Source organism: Geotrypetes seraphini, chromosome 4, assembly GCF_902459505.1.
Source record: "Geotrypetes seraphini chromosome 4, aGeoSer1.1, whole genome shotgun sequence".
NCBI classification, from domain to species: Eukaryota; Metazoa; Chordata; class Amphibia; order Gymnophiona; family Dermophiidae; genus Geotrypetes; species Geotrypetes seraphini.
This window is the reverse complement of record NC_047087.1, coordinates 200362397-200386224: the sequence shown is the minus strand read 5'-3', so window position 1 is coordinate 200386224 and position 23828 is coordinate 200362397. Positions and strand designations below refer to the sequence as shown.

At 41.1% G+C, this 23828-nt stretch overlaps 1 protein-coding gene across 12 annotated transcripts in view; it reads left to right on the top strand.

Annotated features, from left to right (window-relative positions):
• USP54 (ubiquitin specific peptidase 54) overlaps positions 1 to 23618 on the top strand; it is a 312165-nt gene extending 288547 nt beyond the window's left edge. For 10 of the 12 annotated variants that reach the window (XM_033941395.1, XM_033941394.1, XM_033941401.1 and 7 more), the window contains 5 exons: positions 2324 to 3732; positions 14155 to 14273; positions 16512 to 16652; positions 19744 to 19942; positions 21902 to 23618. In XM_033941395.1, the coding sequence (XP_033797286.1) occupies positions 2324 to 3732; positions 14155 to 14273; positions 16512 to 16652; positions 19744 to 19942; positions 21902 to 22542 (2509 nt within the window). In that variant the 3' untranslated portion in view covers positions 22543 to 23618. Of the gene's footprint in view, positions 1 to 2323; positions 3733 to 14154; positions 14274 to 16511; positions 16653 to 19743; positions 19943 to 21901 lie in introns of those variants that run through there. The other 2 variants (XM_033941402.1, XM_033941404.1) reach the window with 2 other exon arrangements.
• The last annotated feature ends 210 nt before the right edge of the window (positions 23619 to 23828 follow it).

The following is a 23828-nucleotide window of genomic DNA, read 5'->3' as shown; positions in this document are numbered from 1 at the left end:
TCCCCCACACTGTTGTATCTCTATCCCCTACTCCACCCCTGGTCAAGCCCTCATGCCAATTCCAATTCACCCTCCTTGCAGCCCACTCCTAAGTAACCCTCTTTCATTATGCCACCCAAACCTTCTCTGGGCAATCTCTCCTTCAATTGCAGCACCTGGTTCCTCCCCCAGCAGACCTTTCCAAGAAACCTCTTTTTCAACACATTTTTCAGACAGCCAATACAGACAGTACTTCTAGAAGTCTCAGCAAAAGAGACGGAGATTTGAGATAGGAGTGAATAGACATTGCTTCCACCCAATTACACATCAAGGACCTCAGGATTGGATTGGGGGATAGGGAATGGAGGGGCATGCTGGGGGTGGTGGTGGTGCGGGGTTATATTTGAGGAGTATGAGTCCAGAGAGAGGAGGGTTAGCCTAGGGACTCCTTGGGAAAGGGTCTGTGCTATGCCAGGAGGGTGTTTACTCAGAATTGGGAGTCAAGAGCTGTGATCAAGTGTCACAGTAGAGGGGGTTGCTTGGGAGTTAGGTATTTGTGGGAGGGTTTGATTGCTTGGGGGGGGACTCCAAGAAGGAGAGGTGGTATTGGGCTGGAGACTGCATGTTGGGGTAGCAGGAAAGGTGCTCCCATGTCTATATATCTTTCCCCATATGAAGCTTTCTAAGTTGCTGTTTCCTTTGAACATGGAGCGATTTTTGACGTTCAATCCGGCACCTATTGTACAAGAGATTCTACATTTGGAAAAGCTTTTCCCCTCTCCCCTTTTTGCTTAAACTATGCCTCTTAGTGATAACTGGTTAATTGTAGATACTCCCTTATTTTGCTTAAGCAAATCTGGCCATCCTGTAATATGGGAGTTCTAAATGTATCAAGTCTATGGGGAGAAAATTTCTGGAGAACTATTATCGAAGCAATTTACATAGGTGAAAAGCGATTTATCCATATAAATTGGCTGTCTGAAAAATGTCCTCCCCCAGTATGACTGAAGTACATGTGTACACTTAGACACAAATGCTAGGAGGCATACATTTAGGCGGTCCATGGGCAGGTCATGGACGCTGCTTCATGTTACATAAGTAGCTTACAGAATATGTACACAGTTACCACATTTTTGCACCATCAGATATACCAGATCTATAGCTGTTGTATCTGCAGGCACCTAAATGTAGGGCATGACAATACCAGGTTGTGCTAATGTTCTATAATGGAATCTGGGTACCCAAATGATATAGAATTGATGATCAGCATGCACTGAAGCCCCTAGCATATGGTGCCCAGTTATAAAATTGCTCCAACTGTGTACCCATGGAAAGATTCAAGGGAAATGTTTAGGCATGCTGACTTTTCTTCAGAGCAGTTTGAAAATTGACTCTTGACATTTACCAGTTAACCCTTATAAAAATTAACCCCTATATACTGTAAGTATATGATCTGAAATGACTTACTTTAATATTGACTATAAAAGCGAGTAAAGACTTATGTGAAGGCTAACTTGTCTTTTTAAGCTCCTGGTTTTAATACCTCTTGTGAATGTTCCACAGATGAGCAGGGAGGCTTGAATACTACTCTCTAAAGCTATATTTACTAAGGACTTTTGCAGGGGGAACTTAAGAAGAGCCCTTTTAATAAATGGCTAAATTAGCAGTAAAATGTGCCTGTCTGACGGTAAACATTCACATTAGTATAAGACATGAAAAATATTGAAAGCATAATTAATATCATTTCTGAACATTTTGGGGTTTTATCATAGAGCCATCTTGTTAGTTCTGATCATTTTATTTAATTTATTTATCAAATGTATAAACCATGTTCCTGAATAATAGTCCAAAGCAGTGTACATAAAAACAATAAAGGGAAACAACACAGATCAAGTATTAGCTAATCTCCACTTTGGAGAAACTTAATAAAACAGGTATCATTACATGTATGTCTTTCTCTACAAGATGCAAGTTCCTTGTCATTCCAGCCTTCCCATTATTAAGAATCAGATAATGTGACTTGCAAAATTATACAAGATAAATCCTAGCCTAATCACTTCTGTGCCAGAGTCCATTTTTTTAATTTAGTTAACATCTTTCTGAGGTTCTTGGGGTTTAGTACAGCAGTTTCCACTTATAAAATTTTCTGTATTTTAATTATAAGAACATCCATTTAAAACCCAGTATGGTCATCATATTAAAAAAGTCCAACATCTTCTCAATAGAAAATTATTCTCTCATCCCAGAGTGATCTTGTGAGAAGAATACACTAGAATAATAATAAGCAAGCTTATTGTAAATCATTTCTAATATATTCCTATGTACATGTGCTATGTAATTTCAGTGAACAGACTGGCCCGGTCGAAGTTCTGATAAGCCGGGAAATACTTCCAGAACCAAACACAGAAACAGATTATGGGTCCAGATCATTCTTCCACCCATCTGCTTCCTGCCATGACTTGCTTTCATCATCATACCTTGAGTCTTCTTCCCTGTCAGCTCATAAACAGAGGCCACAAACCAGATTGTTTTCCAGCTTCCCAACTACTGATTTTGATGTCCAGACTGTTGCTTCCCATGGACATGGGCTGAGGTTGGAGAACAATACCAACTGTCAACTGGAGTTTAAAGGACCCACATCAGACATTGTGAAAGGTCATAGCCTTGGTAACATTAACATCAACAAGCAGGAAGAAGTTCCTGAAATAATGCCTATTCTAACACCACAAAACAATAGCACGTCAAATGGCTTTAAATCTGAGTCTTTACCCTGGAAACGTCAAGTGCCGTATGCATCCTCTCCAGATGCAGGCAGCAATATCCATGGCATCAACTTGCCAAGCACTCTAGCACAGTCTAAAACAGGTTGCATTCCTGCATCCCCTCCTACTACTACTTCAGCTTCACAGTGCTCCCAGTATCCTTCTGAACACACAATAAGCAAGCTCATTAAGACTCATGTGGATGAGACTTTGCTCTCTACAACAGCTGAGTTTGGCAGTACAGAGGCCTTCAAATCTGACACTCCTAAGAGCAAAGGATTAGTGCGTACCCTGGCAGAACAGTTTCAGAGAATGCATGGTATATCTCCAAAACGAAGTTCCAGTGGAGTAGCAGGGACTACTTCAGCCTCCTCAGAAGACAAGTCCTCAGTGAAGCAAACAAAAGAGTCATTTGTGAATTTTTCACACTCCTACCCAAGGCCACCAACCCCTCAGAGTCAGCAGAATGATGCCAGATCTTCGGAAAGGCATCAAAATATTCAGGATGTATTTGTTCCTTTTGACAATGTTTGTGCCCATCATACTGCCTTCCAGAGACCTGGATTGTATTTTGAAGAGTTTCCTGGTGGACCTGGACAGAATAATGTGGATATTGCTCTTAGTCAGGGAGGGCTGGGTCATCCAGTAGGCATAAGGCAGATGGATGTTGACAGTGCTATTACTATGGGCACTTCTGTACCCGTGGGTCATCAGATGGACAATTCTATTAGGTATTATAGTTCCCAGTTTGAGTATAAGAATGGAGAGTTGTATCCTGGGATTGTGAGAAATATGTTACCCACTGAAGACAGATCTTTTCAAGATGCACTTGAAAGGAATCAAATAGAGCTGCACCCTCAATGGAATCGGGACACTGAGCAGGAGGTCTCAGAGCTGGAATCCCTTTATCATGCAAGTCTTCAGGCTTCTCATGTCAGCAGGAATAAATTGGGGAGACCTGAAAAAGCTCAACAGCCATGTGACAAACCAGGTGAGGATTCTGTTGGTACTGTTTCATTCAGGGTTACTTTTATTCAAGGTAAGAGAAAATAAGAAAATTGAGCTGTGTTTTGTCTCGATTTCTACATCCTGCTTCAGAATGTTTCATTAATGCTGAAGAAGTCAGATGAAAATGTGTATGTATATGTTTTCATGCATAAGCAGATGCAGTTTGAAGGTGAAACAGCTTTAAACATGACTGGTGGATAATAAAAAACAAAACCAAACCAAAACTGTAGATGTTAGGAAAATGCATGACAGCAATATATGCCCTATAGTACCTATCTCATTTGTATTGTGAGAAATGAATTAGAAGGTAAAGTGGTATTAACTGTGGTAGAAATGCAGTTGTAGGGTATATAGTAATCCACAGTTTGAAGTAAAATAGCTTGCAGGTATTAAAATATATTTCCAGAGCAATTGGGATGGTATGCTGAACCATGGGTTGTCCATCTGTGCTCACGAGCATACTGCAGAAGAGTCAATCATAGCATTTCAATTCCTCCATCTTCTCCACAGTCTCTGCTGCCCCCTTCAGGTCTTCCTTTTGCAGGCAAGCATGAAGGTGTCTTTCTGAGCAGCCAGGCTGCTGAAGATCTATGGAACTCAGGGTTCTGGGCCTTCAGCACTTGCTTGCTTCCTTGACTTGATCAGGAGTTTGAGCGCACATTTAAATACAATTTACAGCAATATTGGGCACACACATTATTTCCTGCACTAGAGCCCTTCGAACATTCTGTGCACATTAACACATTCACTAGTCTGGTGCTGATTGTCTCTAACTTAGGCTTTTGGTTTTAAGCATCAGCCTCCAATAATGTTTAAACTAATGTAAAGTAATCTTGTGGTTTTTTGCTATTGTCTTAATAATCTGTAAAAGGATAACATTAAGGAAGTCATTTTAGATACACCTAAATATACAGAAAACACTATAGCACTGAAACTACTCAGTGCCCTGAAATCTGAGATTAGAACATGCATGAGCACCTGACAACAAGTCTTGTACTACAATTTAGCTTAGCTAGTTCATTTGATGTGGTAGATCATCAGCTTCTATTACTGATCCTAAACTTTCTAGGGATAAGTTTCAAGTTTATTAAAATTTGATATACCACCTTATCAGGATTCAAGGCGGTTATACAAAGTTTAAAAATACAGAGGAATCATAAAATTGAATAATACAACAAAACTTACAACGGTGTACACTTGGCTAGAAGAATTTCTAACAAATAGAACATACAATGTGGAGAAAGATTGGAAGAATGGTTGGAGTCAAGCAGAGTACCCCAAGGCTCACCATTCTCCCCAATACTTTTCAATGTATTAATGTAAACACTAGGACACTTCTTAGAGAAGAACAACCTCACTTCTCCTATGCAGATATTACAATGTGCAGATATTACAATGTTTCTTTCTAGAAGAAATAAAATAACATTAACAAATCAGTAGTGGAAGCCGTTTGTCTAGTTGCAACTGAAACTAAATAAAGAAAAAAAGCCTAACTTTTAGTGATAAGTCCACCCAGAATCACCAACAATGACACTCAAATAACACTGCATAACACCCCACTGAAACTGGAATCAGAAAAACTTACTTGTTAAGATCTTTCTGTTGTTTTTCTTCTTGGCATCTTGGTTCTTCCTGTATCAAGTGTTAATCTTGTATAATTCTATACAAATTTACACTGGGTTCTACTAAACTGCAGAAGAGCTTCTTATGGCAGGCCAGCAAGGTAAGTGCTATGACACTCATAGGAATAGAATGAGCATCTGAGTATTTACCTCACCCGGCCCATGGTACGAAGCTCTTCCTCGGTTTAGTAAAAGGAGTTCTTAATAAAGTGTTTTTCTGTTCAGGACTATGGTATTGCGAGAAAAGGTGGGCCCAGAGCCCAAGTAAGACAGACCATACAGCAGGTGGAGGTAAAAGCAAATAATAATTATTGAAGGTTTGGGGCAAGGGGTCCTGTTAGTTCAAAGGAAGAAAGAAGGCAACTCAAAACAAAATCCTTAAATGTGACAATGGTGGCCTGCTCCTGCAGGGTACAGCACACATTACTGTTTCTTGGCACAACACCACACTCTACTTATCTCTAACCTGGCTCTATCAGTACTCATGTCAAAATACAAAGTCTGCAAAATTCCAAGTTGGACTGTAGTTAACACATAAGTGATAGAGACATAGTCCTTGGGGCTTCTCTGCTTCCTTCTGAGTCTTTCTGATACAACTTTGGTCCCGCCTTTTATATTTCATGGCAGTTGATTTCCTGGCTCAATCTCTCCTGTGTCAGATCCTCTTTGGGTGGGACCAGGGTTTTAAGGTGGCCCTGACACTGTGAGGGAGTATTCTTAAGGGGAGGTGGCAGCATCCTATACACTTCCTCACAAAGAGTCTAAGAAGCTGTGATGCTGTGTAGTGTACAGTGGTAACTTGGAAACCGAACGCCCCAGAATTCGAACAACTTGGAATCCAAACTTTTTTTAATCAAATTTTGCCCCGGAATCCGAACACTGCTTTGGAATGCAAATGTATGGGAACTGCAAGCGTTGCTCCCTCTGACGCAGCTTCCTGTTTCCGCCTGGGAGGGAAGCTTTGGGCTGGGCACCACTTGCAGTTGATGTTGCCGATTTTGCTGCCTATGCCAGTGGGGGCCCAATCTTGCTGTGTATGCCGGTGGGGGGGGGCCCAATCTTGCCGTCTATGCCAGTAGGGGGCCCGATCTTGCTGTCTATGCTGGTGGGGGCCCGATCTTGCTGCCGGGGAGGGGCCCAATCTTGCTGTCTTTGCCAATCTGAGTTTGTGGGACCAAGGAACGGATTAATCAAGTTTCTGTTAATCAAGTTTCTGTAATGGGAAAAATTGTCTTGGAACTCGAACGGGGTTCTGGAACAGATTAAGTTCGGATTCCAAGGTACCATTGTAAATATATTATGAAACATTCAGAGACCATCTGAATTCATAGTTATAAGCATTGTTTTGTAAATATAACTAATATGCTTTCAATGTATTTTCTTGCAAGTTTTTTTTTCCTTTTTGGTTTTTTTTAAGCTACATATAATGGACTCACTTCTATAAATGGCGCCCAAATAAAACTGCATGCTAAGCATTACTCTATAAATGGCGCACAAAGTTGGGTGCCATTTTCTAGAATTGCACTTAGGGCCAGTTTCTACAACTGCCGAAAGGCAGCAGTAGCCACCTAACTTAGGGCTAGATTCACAAAGCAAACCGATTGTGTACCGATCAGTTTGCGAGCCCTTAGTAAGCAGATTTTCCTTTGGCCCGATTCACAAACCTGTCCTACGATATGCTTCAAATCCGTGCAAGCAAATGAGGGGAAACGCATGCAAAGTAGGCATGGACACGATTCACTAAACTTTTCTCCTAACACACCGACTGGCTGGCCGATCAAGAACAAGCGACTGGTGAGGACCAGTCACTTGTGTAAAAAACTCCACTCCTCTCTGCCTAGACCTGCTCTCTGCCTGCCCTGACTCTCTCTGTCTCCCACGACTCTCCTGCTCTGTGCCGCGACCTGCTCTCTGCCTGCCACGACTCTCCTGTTCTCTGCCGCCCTTTCCTACAGGGCGAACCCGTGGTTTTAAAGTGGGGCTGCACTGTGGCAGAGAGCAGGAGAATCAAAAATTGCGCATCCCACCCCCGGCCCGACACTCCCCGTACATAAAAGTTGGGAGCAGGAGGGGTGCTCAGTTCCTCCTCCATAGGCCCGATCCCCCCACTGCACCCCGACCGGCCCACCCGTGGTCAGGCCAGCCGGACCAACCCCCCTCCCTGTACCTTTAAAAATGTTGGGAGCAGAAGGGGTGCCCGGTCTCTCCTGCTCCTTAGGCCTCCGTGATAGCTTCGGGAGGAGGAGGAAGTGCAAAGTCCTCCTCCTGCCGCAATACTGGCCTTAGGCCACGCCCCGGTGCATCATCTGATGCACAGGGAGGGACCTAAGGCCCTGATTGGCTGAGGCACCACGGGCTCCTCCCTTGGGAGAGGCCTAGAGCGCCTCAGCCAATCAGGGACTTCCTTAGGCTGAATGTGTCGATGTCTTAAAGAGACTTGACCAACAGGAGAGTCAGGTCTCTATTGCAAAACATTACAACGTTCATCCTAGCCAGAGTTCTCGAATTCACAAAAAAAAAAGCAAGCCATATTGAAAGACTGGCAAAACAACAGCAATCCTACCAGGAAACGGAAAAGATTTGGGAAGACTGGAGATGTTGAACAGGCGTTGCTGCGATGGTTTGCTGAAGCTAGAAGTCATCATCTGCCAATTAGTGGGCCTCTGCTGATGGAGAAAGCAGCACAGCTATCCAAAGAACTGGGCGTAGAAGACTCAATGTAAAGTCATAAAGGACACTGCAGACAACCAAGAGTATAATGATGAAGGGGATACTGCTGCGAAAGGAAAAAAAGTATTCAACGGGACTGCAGTGAAATAAGTCAAAGAACAAAAACAAAAACTGCAGTGATGGTGTACAGGACCCCAAGTCTTTATTAGACAAACATAAAAATGAAATCAGAAAAACAGTTTGTATCCACAAGGACAGATAAGGCCGGCTCCCCAAAAAGGGCTTTTTCATTCTTATAAAGAACAAGGAGACGAGAAGAGTACTTGCCCTGAAATGAGCTTTGTCATTTTTGTAGGAAATAGAGAGTTTCAAGAGGATTATGAGTTTCTCTGGTGGGAGCTTGTGGGTACACTGACAGTTGCATTCAGGACAATGGTGTGCCGGACATTTGCAAGCCAGCATGCACTGAGACCTGACAACTACACTTAAAACATTCAGGTGCTATCTAGTGTTAGGGTAAAATTTACATGATGATTATGGGAACCCTAACACTAGATAGGACCTGAATGTTTTAAGTGTAGTGTGTGTGGGGGGGTACCCCCTCACCCTCAGTAACCTTCAAAAATTGTCAGGTCTCAGTGCAGCGCACTGGCACACAAATGTCCGGCACGCCATTGTCCTACATGCATTTGATGGGTCACCTAGCTTGTGTAGTCTTGAGAAGAATGGGGCTGGGTCTTCTCATGTGGCACCTAGAGTAAGCACATTATCCCTGGACAAGCAGGCAGAATATTCTCGCATGTGGGTGACATCTAAAGAACCTGGTACGGACAGTACAAAAGTGTACTGTCACTTAACTCTTTAGAGTCTTGTGATTGCCCATACCTTGCATGCATCGGTGCCTTTCTGCCTGACATTGGCTTGCAGGACCATCAGTTCTCAGTTTTCTGTGGAGCTCAGAAGTTGTGTTTCTTGGAGTTCTAACAAGTGCATCAAACTATATAACTTTTCCTGCCTCCCGTTATTATTTTTGTAGTTTTTTCCTCATAAAGTTTCTTTGTCTTTATTATTTTACCCTTGGTTCCATAATTTTTATTTCATTTTATTTTTTCCATTTTTACTTTTTTCTGGGTTTTGGTCCTTAAGGCCACCTCAGAGCCTGTTTTCAGGCTAGGAACATCAACACTTTTTTGGCATACCGTCTACTCAACCTCCCTGGACCATTGAGTCCTTTGATCTCGTGTCAGTGGTTTTTCCCTCAATGTCTAAGCCTTCCAGTGGCTTCAAACAGTGCACTCAGTGTAATAGGAGCTTATCAACTACTGACCCTCATAACTAGTGTGTTCAATACCTCAGTCCTTCCTACTGTCCCGAGTCTTGCACCTGCTGTTCTACTCTGCAAAAGAGGGCACTTAAGACTAGGTAGGTCTAGTATGAAAAACGTTTTAGTTCAACATCAGGCCCATCGAGGATGTCTGCCAAATCTGATACTGATAGACAAAGACCATCTTCAGCATCAGTGCCAGTGCAAGCATCGACACTTTGATCCATTTCTGCATCATCAGTGCTACCTCTATCAGTTAAAAAGACTAAGAAGCATAAATGCTTTTCCCCATCAAAACATGCATCAGCATCATCTCTAGTGTCTACACCATTTACGCACACCAAGCATTGATGCACCAAGACTGTCATTGCAAGTGGTGACCCCTCTGAAGTGTGCCTCTTCATCGAGGTCACCAATGCCTCGACACCAGAAGCAAGCTCCACCACGTGTACTGATCACGACCTCGGTACCAGTGCCATCACATAAGGACCAAATTAGAGAGCTGATAACAAAGGGAAATTGCTGGGATACTGCAGTCGTACATGGTACAAACACCTGCCATGACGAATCCCATGCCAGCCTAGTTCAAGCAATGGTTTAAGGCAGGGGTGTCAAACTCAAATCACATAAGGGGCCAAAATCTAAAACACAGGCTAAGTTGCGGGCCAAATTTTTTATTAAGATACTTACCCCCTCCTTTACTAACGCACAGTATGGACCCCAGCGCAGCAGCGGCGACAACTGCTCCAACGCTCACAGGATTTCTATAAGCATCGGATCCATCACCGCCAGTGCCATAACCCATGCTATACGTCACCAAAGGAGGGGGTTAGTCTTAGTAGAAGTATAGAGATACAACCTCTCCAACTCCACGCTGCTATGTGTTACGTACAAAATAAATAAAAAAGACTTGTCCTCTCTCTTTTAAGTCCTAGTTCACGCTTGCTGTCTAACACCAGCTCTAACAGAATACACATTTCAAATCTGACAAAATAGAAAATAAAATTATTTTTTCTATCTTTTGTTGTCTGGTCATTTTGCTTTTGGTCCCAGTTTCTCTTTCTGATTTTGTCTATCTTCTAATTCTCTTTCCAGTGTCTGCTGTCCATTTTTTTCTTCTCTTTTCTCTTGCTCCAGTCCTTGTCTCTAAATATTGATTTTTTTTCCCTTTCAACTTTTTTCCTTTTCTGCCTCTGTCCACTCAAATCTCGCCCTCTTTCTCATCCTTCTTCTTTTTAAATTTTCAACTACCTATCAATTTTCCATCTTCTCTTATTCTGTAGCTCTCCCATTTCCCATCTCACTCCTTTCTCAGCCTCCTGTTTCCTTCTATCTCTCCTCCTCTCTTCTCTTGGTCTAACATTTTGCTCCCTCTCTCTTCTGTTGTTGTTCTTCCCTCCCCCCTTGATGCTGAACAATGAGATGGAAGGAAAAAAAAAGAGATGCTGCATCTCTCTCTCCCTTCCACCCCCAGGCCTAACATTTCTCCCTCTCTTCCAGATCCAGAACTTCTCTCCCTTTCTCTTCCCAACTGCCCCCCCCCCCCATCCCATCTCTCCCTCTGTCTGTCTGCCTGCCTCTCTCTCCCCAGGTCCACCATTTCTCCCTTTCTCTTCCCAACGGTTTTCCCTTCAAGTATCTTTTCCTCTCTTCCTCCATACTACCCCAGATCCAACCTCTCTACCTTCATCTCTCTCTCTCTCCTCACAGCCCAGCATGTCTTTCCCTCCAGCACCAGTCCTTTTCTTCTCACAGGCCAGCATGTGTTTCCCTCCAGCGCCGGTCCAATGTCTCCGCCAAGCTGAAAAATCTGCTGGCCTCGGTAATTCAGCAGTGTTGTACATGGCTCCCCCTCCTGCTTTTCGTCTGCCGCGGTCTGTCTCCAATGATGCGCAACTTCCTGTTTCCACCTGGGTGGACCATGGCAGATGGAAAGCTGGAAGGGGAGCCACGGACAACACCACCAAATCGTTGCCAAGGCCGGCAGACTTTCCAGCATGACGGCAACATCAAACTGGCACGGGAGGGAAGACACGCTGGGCTGTGAGAAGGGAAAGTTCAGGAGCATTGCCGTGGACCACATAAAAAGGCCAGTCAGGACGGATTCAATCCAAGGGCCTTATGTTGGACACATGTGGTCTAAGACCTAGGCCTGGACTCGTGTATTCAACATTCAGAAGAGTTACATATTCCAAAGACCGCAGTTCATCTTCTCGGTCCCGACATTCATCGCATCAACATTGATTTCTAGTCATCATTCTCCTCAATACCTATCGAAGATTATGAATCTGACCTCTCACCATATTTCTTCTGATTACCCAGAATTTTCTGCAGGGGAATCATATGGCATTCCATCAGATTCATCCCCTCCACCTTCTCGCAGAAGATCACCACCAGAAAGCCTCTCTCTCACCAAATTCATTAGAACAATGGGGCAGTCTTCACCAATAAAAATGGAGTCTGACTTGGAACCTAGAGCACAACTCTTTGATGGTTTGGATTATAAGGAATGGCTAAAAGGTTACCTCAAACTCCCTTTCCACAATCTCATGAACTGGGAGGCTCCTTTTCTAGTCCCAGTAGCTCCACATAAACTAGACACTTTATACAGAATCCAGTCTTGTCCAGGATTCTGTATAAACCCCAGTTACAGCATAAATCTGTTAGTTTGATCAGCTCTCAGGAAAGCAGGTAGCTCAAGAACATATGCCTGTATACCTCCTGGTAGACAGGGAAGAACCATAAACAAGTTTGGACATAGGGTTTTTCAAAGCACCAATTATAATTTTTATATGGCATTCTGCATGAAGCAACTGATTCAGAAAGGCTTGAGACAAGGACGAATATGGCACGTTCAGTATTGGATGCCTTTGATGTCGCTTCAAGAGCATCAGCTGTCTCTCTTGCTATGAGACTTCAAGCATGGCTCAGGGTGTCTGATCTGGATGCTAATGTTCAAAAGCATCTAACTAATATTCCTTGTCTTAGAGATAAAATAGAGGAGGCAACTCAGAAAATAGAGACATGAAGACTCAATGACTACCATTCATCTCAGAATGCCACCTAAATCAATCCATTGTACTTTCCAAAGCCACACTCACACCCTGGTAAAGCAGCACTCCACACTTTGGACTGTAAACCTGCTCTTGTTTATTACTTGGATTGGGCAAAACCTCACAGGACTTCTACACAACTGTTCTTGTCATTTGATCCTAACAGACTTTGAGCTCCTATCACCAAGAGAACCATCTTCACATGGCTGGCAGACTGGATCTCCTTTTGCTATGCTCGGGCTGGGCTGACACTAAAAGACTGTGTCACTGCACTTAGAGCAATGGTGACTTCAATAGATCATCTATGCTGTACACCCATTGAGGACATCTTAAAACAGCCACCTGGTCCTCAAGCCATACCTTCACATCCCACTACTGTCTGGAGAATCATTCCAGATGGGACAGTCAGTTTGGCTAAGCAGTTCTAAAAAAAAAAAAAAAAAAAGGTAAGACTTCCTTTACGGTTCGAGAACACCATCAGCGTTTTTACAGTTTCAACATTATAGAACACCCACATCCTGAAGAAGCTCTCTGACAATTAGTAGAGCAAAATGGGGACGCTCTGTCGCACCTATCAAGCTGGGCAGCTTAAAATCCCAAACTAAGTACCATACATGTTAGATCAAGGGCTCCTATAAGGGATATATACGAATGTTTCAAGGAGCACTAAATAAGAAACAAAAGGAGTTAAAATCAAACATCAATTTTTAAATGAAAAAATTTCATAAATAAAGATTAAAAATCAAAAAAGGTGGACCTTGACTAATGATAGCTCGCATATAAGCTAACTTGCGATGACAAGTTCTAACAGCAAGTAGCTGCGGGTGCTTGAGGTCTTTAATGTCCCTTTTTGAATTATTGGCCAGCTGGCTTTAACCTCAATTCATATACAGAAGGGTTGTTTGTCTATGACATATTTTTTGAAGGAGAATATTAGATTTTCTATTTTAATGCCAACTTTCCTCCATCTCTTTCTATTTCACCAGGCTTACACATGACCCTGGTAATTAGGGTGTCCCACATGTGAGACTATGCTGCCTGCTTGTCCTGAGATAAAGCACAGTTTACTTACCTGTAACAGATGTTATCTGAAGACTGCAGGCAGATATTCTCACAACCCTCTCACATCCCCTAGTTGGCTTCTTAGCTTTTTTTACTGAACTGATGGTCCTGCGGACTGACAGGCAGGAAGGCACCAGTGCATGCATAGTACGGGTAGTCTCGAGACTCTGAAGAGTTGTTTTTTTGTTGTTTTTTTTAACGTGACAGTACACTTTTGCACTCTCCGTACCGAACTCCGTGGATGACATCACCCACATGTGAAAATATCTGCCAGCTGTCCTTGGATAACACCTGTTACATGTAATTGTGATATTTTTATGCTAGCCAGCCCTTTCACAGTAGGCTAGTTACACTGGAGAATTCCATGTAAAAGGTTAACTAACACCTGGTCCAAGGCAACTGTTAACTTCAGCTTGAGCATACCTACAGAATAAAAGTCAACATACCTTGCAATTTGTTATGGGCCTAATAGTCTCCATTGCATTTGACTGTTCACTAACTTTAGTATATACGTACAAATATGTGAGGATACCATCATGAATCTGACACAGTATATTTTTTCTTTGAAAGCATGTGTTATCTTTGCACGCACATTAAGGCTTTATTACATAGTGTATTATTAGCTTGTTCAAAATGACCTAAGTTCTCCTCCATCCCTTTTTTCACCTCTCCAGTTTTGGCAAATACTATAGTGAAGAATATGCAAATGGCACCCGGCAGGGGCTTCTCAAGAACTCCAACTGCAGAAATTGAGCGGAATCTCTTTGGACCTAATGCATCACATGTGTCCAAGGTAACAAAGAACCATGTGTGTAAAGGAAGTGATAGGAACCATAAGGAAAAACTAAAGTTCTCTTTGCACAGAAAAAAAAACCTATTGTCTCGGTAGTAAAAGAAATTAGATAACAATATGAAAACTATATAGTATGATTGATTGTATTTTGTAAGCCGCCTAGGTATAGGCAGGTAAGAATTTTTTTTTTAAATAAATCTTTATTGATATTTTTCAAGCTACAATTGTGCAACAAATGAATCACAAATATGGATATTACAAACCAAGCACAACAAATGTATAACATTAATGCTCTATTATTTTTATCCCCTCCCTCCCACCCAATACAAATATATTAAAATCTTCATGAAACTATACATAAATTCCTATATCAATACCATTTCCATTATCCCCCCAGGATGTGTATGTTTACATGTCCACAAAATGAAAAATTATTCCTCTTTACAATATATAGCCATTTATTTAGAAATTTTTTAAATAAATAAAATATTGTTGATAGCTGCCCCCATATCACTTTAAACCCAAAACTTTCAGAATTAAGGCTCGTATCTATTTTGCATTTCTGACCACAAGGGAACATTCATAAACTGATCTCTTGCTATATAATTCTCAATGGACAAGCATCAAGTTCAGGTTTTTCCATGCTGTTATGCCAACCACTGTAGCACTAGCTTGGAAAGGCAATTGTTGCTTGCATCTGTTTGTACTCTTATTCACTGTTGCAGTCATCTTAGTTGCACTAGCTTGGAAAGGCTGATCACTTTAAACCCAAAACTTTCAGAATTAAGACTCGTATCTATTTTGCATGTCTGACCACAAGGGAACATTCATAAACTGATCTCTTGCTATATAGTTCTCAATGGACAAACAGCAAGTTCAGGTTTTTCCATGCTGTTGTGCCAGCCACTGTAGCACTACATATAAAAAATAATAAGCATAGATTTCAACTCAATATTAATCAGTTTGCATATCCAAATGGAACTCTGCTCAGAGACATGAAGGCTGATCTCTCCGCCTCACCACCCAATCATTGTAGTGTTCAATGCAAAGTTACTCCAGGTTGCATACTTGTTTGTTATTGCATTGCTAGCCACTACAGCTATGCTAGAACTTCTTTCAAGTAATTTAGTAATGCAAAAGGTGTTGGAACTTAGCTTTAAATAAATAACTGGTTCCGACGTGCCACGTTTCGATGCTGCGTCAGGGAACCGACAAACAAATACTGGAGGTGAAGTCTCACTAAATATTAGACGTGGTTTGAACTTGCTGCTCAGTACTTGTTTCTTCTTATAGTTCAAACCGCGTCTAATATTTAGTGAGACTTCACCTTCAGCTTTAAATCGTATTTGTTTGTCGGTTCCCTGACGCAGCATCGAAACGTGGCACGTCGGAACCAGTTATTTATTTAAAGCTAAGTTCCAACACCTTTTGCATTACTAAATTACTTGAAAGAAGTTCTAGCATAGCTGTAGTGGCTAGCAATGCAATTACAAACAAGTATGCAACCTGGAGTAACTTTGCATTGAACACTGCAATGATTGGGTGGTGAGGCAGAGAGATCAGCCTTCATGTCTCTGAGCAGAGTTCCATTTGGATACGCAAACTGATTAATATCTAGTCAGGGACCACTGCTCAGGCAGTGGGCCTGAGGGCCGCCGGACCGCTGGGCAAGATGGACCTCTGGTCTGACTCAGCGGAGGCAACTTCTTATGTTCTAATATTGAGTTGAAATCTATGCTTATTATTTTTTATATGTAGTGACTTTTTTGAGAAATACAGATATGTCTTTAGTCACTCAACAATAACAATATAGTGGTTGAGTTTATTACTTCTCTAGTGATTTTTTGACTGTAGCACTAGCTTGGAAAGGCAATTCTTGCTTGAATCTGTTTATACTCTTATTCACTGTTGCTTGCAGTCATCTTAGTTATGAATGTTCTGTACTTTGCCATACTAGCTTTTTGTCTTTTTCAAAGTGAAAATAGGTGAGTATGCTAAATGATCTGCTATACTTTTGCATAGTGTAAACTAGACAGCCAACCACTAACCTTAGGCAAATTCCATCTAAATTATTTCAGTTAATCGTTTGGAAGTTGCACTAGACTGCAATTCCTTTTATGTATTATATATGGCTGTTTAGATTTATCATATTTGTTTTGCCCCGCCTGAGAATTTATGCTTGAGCTGCCCCTTTCTGAATTTCGGCCTCTGTGTGTATGTGTGTGTATGCGTCTGTAGGTTGACTTCAGCAAAGGCCATGGCACAGTTTGTGAAGAGAATGAGCAATACAGCGCAGAGAATTTCCGTCGCCTGTCTCGTAGCCTCAGTGGAACAATCATCACTAGTAGGGAGGAGACGCTTGTCTCTTCTCACAGTTTTGTAAGTAGATTAAGCCCTTGTAATGCACAATGTGTGCCTACTTTGTAAGAAGCAGTGGTTCATTTAAAAAAGACAATTTGCTCTCCCACTTACAAACAGCAATTATGTCATTTCTAAAAACTGGAAGTAAGTTTGAGATGCTCATTACTGTTTCACTTTTTGTAATCATTTCAAAGTCGTGATTACTAAAAATATGATCTGCACAATTTAGATATTCATAACTACTTACAATATAATAGGTTTTCACACAACCTTTCTGAAGATAGTTTTATTAGCATTAAAAGGGCAACCTAAAACTGCATGCCCGCAACTATGTGCCTCTTGTGTGTACAGAATACCAGAACTTTTGCATGTAAGTGTATACTTACACATTTATGAGGGCTGATTGAAAAGTAATGAGACTTTAAAAAAAAAAAAAAAAAAAGAATCAAATGACTCCACAGGATCTGACCATTTTTCTTTTTCAAAGTATCGTCCTTCACATTCAATACGTTTTTGCAGCGTTTCAAAAATGATTCAAAGACGTGCAGTAGACTGTTTTGCATCATCACTTTTAGCACCTGCGGCTGTGGTGTTTTTCACTTCATCATCTGAAGAGAACTTTCTGCGCAGTTCCGTATGCTTGCCGTAACATTTCAAGAGTTTCATTACCACTCTTTCCAAGTTTAATACAAAACTGTAGCTGCTGAGACCCCATGCAAGACTGGTTTGTGTTATACAACCTTTTGGTCAACTGATTAGTGGATTATTATAAAGGCTCCTGATTCAGGAACTGTATCTGAAACATAGTTCGTTTCGAGTCCGTTTTTTGGTTCCACTACATATGCTTTTTATTAAAGCATATTTCCCAGCTTGATGGTCTGGTATTCTCTGCTTTATTTTGCTTATATTCATCTGTCTATTTTTCTACACTCCCTGATGACATTTCTCGTATTCATAGTTTTTGATTCCCTCCTCCTGTTTTTCTTTGTTTGTTTGCTTTTATACTTCCTGTCAGTGGGATTCCTCTTAAGTGTCCTCCATTGCCTTAGCTGGGAACTAAATTTCCTGGTTGATTTATGATTTGTTATTCAGTGGCACCAACTCAACCCCTCCTACTTTGTTGTGGAGTGCCCCTAAAATTGGAGAGCTGGCTATGCCCTTGCTACAGAGAAGAATGGAATAAGGGGGCTTCCTTAACTCACTTGATGCATTGCATGCTCGAAGATGTTGTTTCAGGAGACAAATTTTGAGTTATATGAACATTCTTTTCCTCTGCTTTTGATTTCTGGGTCTAATGGTTGTACTGTGAAATCAGTAGACTTTGATGCAAGGTACAGTGAGAAATTAGAGAAACTGGGCCTCTTCTCCCTTGAAAAGATGATCGAAACATTCAAAATACTGAAGGGAATAGATTAAGTAAATAAAGAGACTGTTCACACTCTCCAAGGTAGGGAGAACAAGGGGGCACACTCTAAAGTTGATAGGGGATAGATTCCGTACAAACGTAAGGAAGTTCTTCTTCACCCAGAGAGTGGTGGAGAGCTGGAACGCTCTTCCTGAGTCTGTTGTAGGGGAAAACACCCTCCAGGGTTTCAAGACTTAGCTGGACAAGTTCCTGCTAAACTGGGACGTACACAGGTGAGGTTAGACTCATTTTAGAGCACTGGTCTTTGATCCGGGGGCCGCCGCGTGAGCAGACTGCTGGGCACGATGGGCCACTGGTTTGACCCAGCAGCGGTAATTTTTATGTTCTTAAGGGATCAACAGAACTAAGCTGAATGCTGTATTTATGAGCCCAGGCTGCTTTACAAAGGAAAAGGTATGAAGAGTGACATATCTTTGGTTTATTTCCAAGAAAGTGTATGCTGGGGAGCTAGAAGAAGTGTCAGGAGTACATGTTCCTGCTAGAGTGGAAAAATATGTGTGAGGGGGAAAGAAGGCAAGTGGAATATGATTTGTTATTCAGTGGCACCAACTCAACCCCTCCTACTTTGCTGGAGTGGAGTGCACCCTAAATTGTTGGGAAAGTGTGGGAACAGAGTTAGGGGAATTTCTGTTGTAATGCACAAGTGGTTGTGTTTGGAGCAGGAATGAAGCAGGGTTTCCTGCAATATCGGGAATAAAATCAGAGAGAGAAGATTCAATATTTATAATGGCTTCAGTGCAGTAACAGTTGTGTTAGAAATGCTATCTGAGAGCTGGAGTATTTCAGTCAATACTCATTTGATAAAATATATTCTTAAAAATACTGATGGTGTGCCATGACCATTTTTGCACCTTATAGGTCTAGGAGGCAGAAAAAGAGGAATGAAAAAGACAAGTTTCTGTACAACTTTCATCCTTTCATTTGTTCTGATTATCCTCTAGCTCTTTTCATGGCTCTCCAAACTGGAATGCTGACTATAAAACTTAACGGGTTATAGTTTTAGCCTAGTGCTGGGGCAAGTGGTATTCTGCTTACACAATGTAATTTTCCATTGCTCAAAGATTCTTTTTAACTCAGAACACCTTAAATACTAGGGCACTTAGTAATCTTTGGATCACAATCACATGAAATGTTCATTCAGTAAATGGGATAATATATTTCAGTGTGAATTATATATTCATACATATATAAAATGCTTGCTCAGGTCATTGTCATCATTTGTGTAATGTGTGGTTGGTTAGTTTTTGAAAACAAAAATTCTTACATAACACCTTATATAGAGTTATTGAGCCATATACTCTTGCTTTCTCAAACATTTTTGTACTCGGTCTCCCTTTTGCCATACTGTTACATAGCTTGGCTTTTTCAGGTACATAGTAGGCAAATATCAACTTTTCTTCTTAGAAGGCATGAATCAGATCAAATTGTGTTTTATGTGGTAGAGCACTGATTTCTAAACAAAAGCCAACATAAATATTTTTCATTGTAATTTACACCTATAGATTTACAGCTTATCCAATATGAGCTTGCACCTTTAATACATTGTTTCATGCACCGATCCTGTATCACACTCATTTATATTATGCACGTGCTTGTTCTTTACTTTATATGGTTTCTCCTTCCTTTCTTCATGCACCCTGCTTGTATTGTATTATTATAATTTTTTCTTTGTTTTGTTAAAAGGAGACTTCAAGCCTGAAGAAAATGCCCAGCATGGATATAAGGCATCGTTCTTCCAGCTACTCCTCCCTCCCCTACTTCCACAGTCCTCCCATTTTACCTATTGAGCCCCCTGAACCCCAGCACTACCCAAACCAGATGATGTACCCAACCCATGGTATACTAATGCCCAGCATGGTGGGCAAGCTACAGAGATTGCCAGGTAATTTCGTTGTACCTTCCTGCATGTACCAAGTTGAGCTTTTGTTTTTCCCCTGTATCGCTTGTCAAGTTGGTGGTTTAGTTTATGGTGTAAATTTTATTTTTAAAAAGAGTTAAGAATAACCCTTTCATACACACTGATCTTGCCCATGAACTTAGGATGTTTTGATATTTTATATATTTTTATATATAAAATGTATTTGTTTTTAGCATGAGTTTATAATTAGTTATTTATTCATGTTCAAATGTGTTGTTGCATGAACGAGGGTGGACCCCAGAGTCCAGGTAAGACAGCACCACACACCAGTTGCAGATGGTAGAAAATAAAGTTTATTATAAGTATGAGGTAGGGGGTCCTAATCTATTCATAGGTAGAGGGAAGAAAATAAATACAAAAATATTATTTAAATGTAAAACACAAAAAGGTTCTTAAATGTTGCAAGGCCTGCTCCTGCAGGGCCATAGCATACATTTCTGTTTCTCAGCACAGCAGTTCACTTGACTTGTCTCTGGCCCATCTCCTCTGAGTTACCAATATAGTCTCAAGCAGTTACTTGAGTTAAAGTTCAAAGTTGCAAGGGTCCAAGTTCAACTTAACGTATATGACTATAGCAGCTGCAGTTCACACATGGGTGATAGAGGTAAATGCAGTTGGGCATCACTGTTTCTCTCTGGGCCTCCTTAACCTAGCTATGGCCTTAGCTTTCATACTTCCTAGACCATGCCCTCCTGACAACATCCCTTCTATGTCACTTCTGTCCCTGGGTAAGACTGTAAGTTTTAAGGTGGCTCTGACTCTGTCAGGGAGTGCTATCAATGAAGAGGGGTAGACTCCCTCACACTCACATAGGAAACTCATAAATTGAATAGTATAGGATTGGGCCCTAAGATGGTTGAGTGGTTTAGAAACATGACTCGGTGACATGAAAAGGCAAAGATAATTCATTGCATGGAAATGGATATAGTGAGTCTGGATTAATCCTTAGGCCAAATCTGTTCAGTGTTCAGTGATTTTACAAAGGTTTTGTAGGAAAGGATTATATTTTGCAGGTGATATTGAGATGTGCAGTCAAGTGGACATTTATAATGAAGTAGGCAAAATGAGCAATCCAGGTAGCCTTCAGGAATGGTCAATCAAGATTCAATGCAAAAATAAGAAAATAGAAAAGTGAATTTGATGTCTGGAAATTCAAAGAAAGAATGCATAATGGGAAATGAAGACTTGATATGCACCAAACAAGAGAGAATGCCATGGGGACAAATTTGTTCCCATCCCCGCAGGATCTCAATTTCCCATCCTGTCCCCTTGAGCTCTGTCCCTGTCCCTGCCTCATTCCTGCAAGCTCTGTCCTCATCTGCACAAGCCTCGAACACTTTAAAATCATAAGTGTTCAATGCTTATGCAATTAAGACAGAGCTTGCAGGAATGGGACAGGAACAGAACTCATGGGGATATTGAGAACCTGTGGGGACAGAGACAAATTTGTCCCCATGTCATTCTCTATGTATGATTCCAAGGTAGTAGAGCAGCGTGACAGAGTAACCAGAGCCAGTGGAATGCTGAAGTTTATAAGATTTTAGATCTCTTCAAAGGAAAAAGAGAAGGAATGCACTGTAAAATACCAGTTGGTAGGCTAAACCATAAATTAAGTAGATGGACCAACCTGGTCTATACCCATATAACAAGCTTCATCAGAGCAAGATCAGTATATATGGCATTTTGTACCCTATTGTTAATTGCAATATCCTTGCATTATAGTAGAATGGAATTTAAACATCCTATAGAGAAGAAGGACAACACAAAAAAGTGAATTGTAAGCCTTGTTTGGGATTAAACAGAAGCCTTTGTTTGCAAGTATACCCCAGTTAAACATGGCTTATATTAGTGATCTGTTGCCCAAGGTTTAGTGAATTTAAGAGACAAATTTTTAAAATGTTTAAAAATGTTTCTTTTCTTTAGGAGATCTGAATGTCAAGAAATTTCTTGCTCTGCCTGCCTCTGGTGAAACTTTCCAAAATGAAGATCCACAAAGTGTGACACTGTCCTATGGAACACTTCCTTTAACAAAGAAGTTTTCTTCGTCGCCTTCTGTACAGAGGCCATTTGCTGACCAGTGGCAACATGCAGCAGCTAGAGGGCAGAGTGTCCCCAACCATCATGAGTGGATGAGCCCTGCTGACTCTGTGACAGTACTAGACTTGGAAACTATGAATCAAGGTTTGGGAGCCATACCGAACAAGAAATTACAGAGAGGGGTCCTTCAGGAGACCTCAGGTCACAGGGTATATGAACCTTATGCTACAACTCGCAGGCCTCTGCCTGGCAGAGATGTCAACACTTTCAGAACTCCACAGGAACCTTCTTGGGATTCTGGTGATTTAAGAGAAATGTCAGTTTTGTTTCGTCATAGAACCCAAGGTCCAAAGCGGGTCGACATGCCCCCGGAAGATGACTGGAGGCAGACCAGTTATGCTCCTCAGGTTGTTGGTGGTAGAATTTATCCAGCAGGTGATGGAACATTCTCTCCTTCTTCCAACTATAGGATTGGTAACTGGATGCTCTCACGTACCACTGCTTTCTGCCAGAAGCGTAGTCAGTAAGATCCAATTGCTCATTATGTTGAAGAATGATGGAATTTCCTTTCAGAAAATTACTGCCAGAACTGTAGCAACTACAGTATCTCAACTTCATGTCAACATGGCGAGCAAGCATTTCCCTTCTGTATGTGCCAGTCTTATCTTATAGATAAATATTGAAACATAACTACACTGCATTTCTTTTCTATAATTTGCTGAACTAGAGATATTACTTCAGCAGTTCAACTGTAGCACAAGTTAGTTCAAGAACTGTCTATGGGGAGCTCACAGGTAGAGTAGGCCAGACCTAGCATTTCCTAGTAGAAGTCACTGTAAGTAGTGGTTTAGGACTACTATGGGCTTATGGGGAACTCTCAGCCCTTCAAACTCAGTCTTTTCTAAGCAATAGTCATTACATTAAATGTGTAAGGAGTTTTTTGTTTTCCAGCAATAGTTGTCACAGGGAGCACTATGGAAACTCTGCCTCTAGGGAGCTACTAAAGTTTCAGCCTCTTCAAGCTGTAGTCACTACACATAGTGTAGGACTAATAGCAGTAAGAAGCCACACAATTGTACTGTTACAGGGTATTTGACTATTAACTGAAAACATGTAGCAGATGGACCAGACTTTTATAAGAATCAGTTCATGCACATTGGCACCTCGCATCCCAGCTAAACCTGTAATTTCCCTGTTTTCCTCTTATATTCTGCTTATTAGATTCCAAGAATCTGTGATTCACCTCTTGGGGGCTGATAATAAATAAGTCCTCCTGAGGAATTGATGTAAAACTCCCTATTATAGAAAGATAAATGAGACTCACAAAGTAACAACATTCTCTATGTGGAGTCAGGATAAATTGTGACTACTGAGCCACTGAAATGAAAGTGAGGTAAAATGAAAATGAGATTCCCCTACCCTTCCTGCTCCCTTTCATTTTAGCCAATAATTGTAGCAATTCTTAGATCAGAGAAGACTGTTACCACTGCATGCTTAATACCACCAATGTACTGTAAACATCTAGAGCAAGTTTAAATATTTTAAATGTCAGAACATTTGGCTTTTGTAAGTATTTTTCAAATAAATCTATAAAATAGTTCTATTTAATTGTCAATTTGTTAGTGATTTTTTTTTCCTTTCTCATCTTATTTACAAGTACTTCTTTTTGGTGATGTACAGAGGTTTGGATAAAGAAAGGTAGGGATAGTGTTTGTTTTATTTAGTTGTAGTGAATTTTGTTCTTATAAATAATACCACATTTCACAGCACTAGACACCAAAAGCCTCTAACAATAGACTAGCTTGGAGAGTAG